The 4626-nt window shown below is 53.1% G+C and overlaps 1 protein-coding gene across 1 annotated transcript; it reads right to left on the bottom strand.

The window, feature by feature from the left end:
- Positions 1 to 281: 281 nt before the first annotated feature.
- LOC120896952 lies at positions 282 to 4357 on the bottom strand. The gene is made up of 3 exons (XM_040301492.1): positions 3997 to 4357; positions 2910 to 3168; positions 282 to 2799 (listed from the first exon to the last, which is right to left on the bottom strand). Exons 1-3 carry the CDS (start codon positions 4132 to 4134, stop codon positions 2480 to 2482), a joined length of 717 nt encoding a protein of 238 aa, XP_040157426.1. The 5' UTR covers positions 4135 to 4357; the 3' UTR covers positions 282 to 2479.
- Between the last annotated feature and the right edge of the window lie 269 nt (positions 4358 to 4626).

Raw genomic sequence — 4626 nt, 5'->3', positions numbered from 1 at the left:
AAGCGAAGACGATGACGACAACCACGCCGCCAGTTTGAGGATCACTTTCCCGAAAGCCGGTTTTTCTGGCGCAATGACTTTTCGAAGGGAACACAGTCCCGGAATCGTGAGGTTACGTTTCTTTCCTCTCGGGCCCTTTCGCTGTAATTTTTGTTTTCTTTCCTTCTTCCCTTTAACCCCCACTGCAGTTCGTTGCACCGTTGTAAAAGTAGCGATCTTCAGGATCGTGAAATGCTGCCCAAATACTGCTTCCGTCATGAAATCCCACCGACACAACTTTCTTTTTATTTTTTCGATTCATTTTATTATTTCATTCCTGTCAAATTTTTGTTTGGATTGATTTTCCCACCGAACGCAAACACGCGCCAAACGTGCGTGAAGCGCAAACGGAAATGGGCGCATTAAAGATACAATAATTTAAACAATAAATAACAGAACAGATCATTCTTACAAAACGTTCTTTCCTGCCGCAGCCCCGCAGTGTCGCCTTGCCTTCCCCATGGCACAGCATTGTCGTTCCTCTTTGGGGGGAGGATTGAGAAAAGCACCTTGGGTAATGCAATCTTGGAGGTCCTCTGAGCTTAATTGGTACTGATCGTGTTCCGCTCAACTGCCCTAGCCCATTTTGTCTCGTGGTTGGAATAGCTACAGACGATAGTATCTAGAGAAGACGATGCACAGATTGTGGAATCATAGCGTTTCCAGAAGATAGAACGGCGAGGCGGAGTTCCTCGCCGGATAGTAGTGTCAGCTGAGCTTACGCATGCGAAGCGTGCGTGAAGAAAGTGAAAAGCTAGTTAGTTTAATATAAACTTTTGTGAGTGTTTAAAGTCAGACCATTGGCCACGGCTCGGACGGAAGCTGGCCGTCGAACCACCTGGATTCGGGTCGTACCGCGCTGGTTGTTTGTGAGAACGGGCCGTTCTGATTCGCCAAAACCGTTATCTGTCACCATTTTTTTCATTCTCCTTTCGCCCATTGCTCAGCGGAACCGGTTTGAGATGCCAAACCAATTTGGCCGAAAATGGGCGCACAGATCGCAGCGTCAGCGGAAATATAACCGCCCGGCACATCTTTGCCGAAAAAAAAGAACAAACAACCAGCTGTGACCCACTTTGCAGTGTACGCGATCTCGAACCGAATCTCATGATCGGTCGAAGCTGTCCCATCGGTCGCCGTGTAGAACTGTCTCGAGAGCGAGACGACACATATAGACTGCACAGAGAGCGTGCTAGAGGTATGTGTGAGAGGTGCTAATAGAGCCGCGGTGGGTAAGAGGGCCACTGTGGCCGCTACAGCTGGAAGCTGTGAAGATGCTCAAGTAGAGGAGGGTTGAGCTCCCGAAGAATCAGCAACCCAACGGCAAGACGGCGAGCAAGGCCGGTTAAGGTCACCTGGCAGTGAAAACTTCTTTGGCGAGGGGGGCAAGTTCAATGCTAACTTGGACCACGCACAAAAAACCACCAATCAAACAAATGGACACCCGGTTGCCCATCCTAACAGGCGCCATCCCACGAGCCACTCTGGCCGGAGTCGGGGCGGCGGCGGCGACGGCTGCTAACGGGCGTGCGACGGAAAAAAACAACTGGAAGAGAGATTGGCGGGTCGGAGGGTTTGAGTGTGGGGGTGTGTTTGTGGGAGGGGGGACGTTGTGAAAAGTGGAGCAAACAAACAAACAAAAAAATTGAAAAGAAAGGATCATGTTAGAGCTCACAATAAATATCTCGTTCACAAAGAACAAAGAACCCAAAGGGCGCACACCTGACCTGATCCTGGCGGTTAATAAATTAATTTAAATACGTCCTTCGTCCACGCGTGCTAGTACGTCCAGGGGAGCGCTAGCCGGTGTGCAGAGGCGGGCGGGCGGGAGTTAGAAATTGTTTGTGTTTGCGCACGGGACTGCAACGGGACACGCCTCGGAAAGAAGGGAGGGCCGGCTACGAGCGAGCGTGTGTGTGAGGGGGGTTGTTTTGCAAAATAAATTAAATTAATCTAGGCTCGCTCTGGGCACTCCCGTTCCGTGGCGTGCCACGGCAAGTCCATCCCGATTCCTGTGTCCCTCGCTGTTTGTCACTCTCTCTCTCTGTTTATCTTTTATCTTTCTCTCTCACTCTTGTAAAACTATCTCCTGCCACTAGTGGTGTGAGTCCGTTGCGGACGATGCCAAAACCCAAAACCACATCCCCAATACGATTCGGGGACCGGCACTAGGCTGGGACAGCGTTCTGAACGGGGGAGGGGGCTTTTTGCTGTGGGGAGGGTGGACGAATCCGGAACCCTGTCTCCCAGTGGTTGGTATCGGGGCGTCGGTGGCGCCGCGGCAATTCCCATTCAGAGCGCGGGAAAAAGCCTTAACCCCACCATTTCGCCCCTCTGCCGGGCTCTGTACGACGGTAAACTGTTGCGGGGTGTGTTGGTCTGTGTGTGTGTGCGTGTACACGGGGGGTACGCGTTGGCTTCTCGCTACAATATGGCAAGCTTACTGAGCGTGAGCGCCGTAGGCCAGGTTCTGGGCGGCGTCCATGGAGCGGGCGTATCCGTGGTGATCGTCGTACGAGCTCGAGTGCGAGTAGTGCGGGTGGGCAACGACCTCGTAGCTCTGTTCGCCCTTCTTGTCGAACAGCTTCTTGAGCGCGATGATGGCGGACAGGATGAGGGCGATCTTTCCGACGATCAGGGCCTTGAAGGCGATCAGGGCGAGGGCACCGAGGGCGAGCGGCAGCAGAGCGGCGGCCTTCAACTTGAGGAGGAGGAGCAGAGGGAGGAGCAGCTTCTTGACCTTCTTCTTCTTGCCACGAGCTGCAGAAACGGTAGGCGAGCGAGAGCGGGAACAAGCAACAGCGTTAGAACTTTCGATTTTCGACAACCGGGGCGGTTGGGGAGAGCCGGAGTTTGCCGCGGTGACTTACCTTCATCCAGCGAGCGCTGCATGTCCTCGATAGATTCCTTCGGTACCTGGAACTGGAGGGTGTGGGTGCCAAGGAAACGGGCGGCACGCTCAACGAGCAGTCCATCGATCTCGGATTCGCGGGCCTCCGGCTCAGCGGGCAGGGAGATGTCGTTCAGGGAGCGGCCCTTGCCGACTGCCTGCTCGGTCTGGACAAACTTGATACCGTCGGTGATCTCGAAGTCGCCTTCGGCGGCGTCAGCCAGACGTAGTGCACGCTCCTATGGTGTCATCAAACACATCGCGAGACGGAGATGGAAGAAAAGAGAAGGAAAGCGAACAAATGTAGGTTAGTGTGCAATCGTGCAGATGGGTTGCCATCAAAAAGCGACATCAGCGCAAGTCGACTGCTCTCCCCGTTTGAAACTGATGCGCCCGTCTGCAAAATTGTATCTGCTGCTGTACGGCAATTTTCTCAAGGTCCGAATGTGGTTTGACCATAAGAAGTGGATACATATCGGAAGATCGACACCGGCGTCCGGATGGACCGAGTCTTTGTTCCTGAAGAGTGAATGGGTCTCCTCTTTCCGCTTCTCCTATGCCTACTGGTGTAATGTAACCTCCATTAGGGCTATACGGCAAGCGATAGCAATTGTAACACACAGATCAGCAATAACGACCGGTAATCGTTCGCACGCCGAGCGCCTTGGTGGGCCGGTTAATGATTGCGTCGCATGACGTTCGTTTTTCTAGCGGTGTGCTGCTTTTCTGACTCTGTGGTTCACATTTTCCCGGACTATTTCCAGCTCTCCGTATAAGGTTCAATCGGCTCAACTAGCACGAGCGATGATACATTCGACATTTGATCACACTGTGAACTACTTTCATTGCTTGTGGTCCGTTGTTTATGTTCTATTTTTTTATCTTTTACTTATTTGCTTTCGTTTCAGCCAGCCTCCTGTCAGAAGACAGATGCAGCGCTAAGGATCTGTCGCCCGTTTCGTGAATGATGTCTCCGGCACACCAGAACAGAACCAAGATGGCACAACAATTGCGGCAGCAGTAAAATAAAACAGAGCGGGACGAACTAAACGGCTCGGGCGGCTTACCTTGGCGCACAGCACAATCGACTTTTCGCCACAGTCCCGCACGAACTTCAGGGCGGAGGTTAGTATTCCGTCGGCTTCGGAGGATGGGGCGGCAACGGCCACGGCCAGGACGGCGAACAACACATAGAACTGCTTCATTGCGTTTCTTTTGCTTCTGTTTGTTTTGTTTTTTTGTTTCTGTTAGCTGTCTTGCGATCACACGACGGTTCTCACAAACACACTGCGCACACTGCCAAGTCCTTTTTGAACAAATAAATCCTTCTCCTTCTACACACACAAAACACACTCGCACACTGAGGTTTTCACTGCCGAGGCTGTTAATTGTCGGAAAGCAACCGGTGAACTGTGACTGGAAGACAATGCTGCCGCGGGTTTTATTCTCTTTCGCCAGCGCCAGCGAAAACCGGGGCCCGGGCACCGGGCACTGGCCACTCGGGTCCGGCGGGGGAGAGAGATGGGCCGGCCGAACCGGTGTGGCCATCGACGGCGGTACGAGCGAGATGGAAGAGCGAGAGATGAGGATGCCGTTCGGGCATCATCATCGCCATCATCACGATCATCCTCGGGCTTTCGGCCCCCGGGGAGGGAGGAACCGACGAGCGCATATTCACACAAACACACCTATGCAGG

This window comes from Anopheles arabiensis, chromosome 2, assembly GCF_016920715.1.
Source record: "Anopheles arabiensis isolate DONGOLA chromosome 2, AaraD3, whole genome shotgun sequence".
In the NCBI taxonomy this organism is placed as follows: domain Eukaryota; kingdom Metazoa; phylum Arthropoda; class Insecta; order Diptera; family Culicidae; genus Anopheles; species Anopheles arabiensis.
Note: the sequence above shows the minus strand (reverse complement) of the source record. Positions and strands in the feature narration are given on the sequence as shown.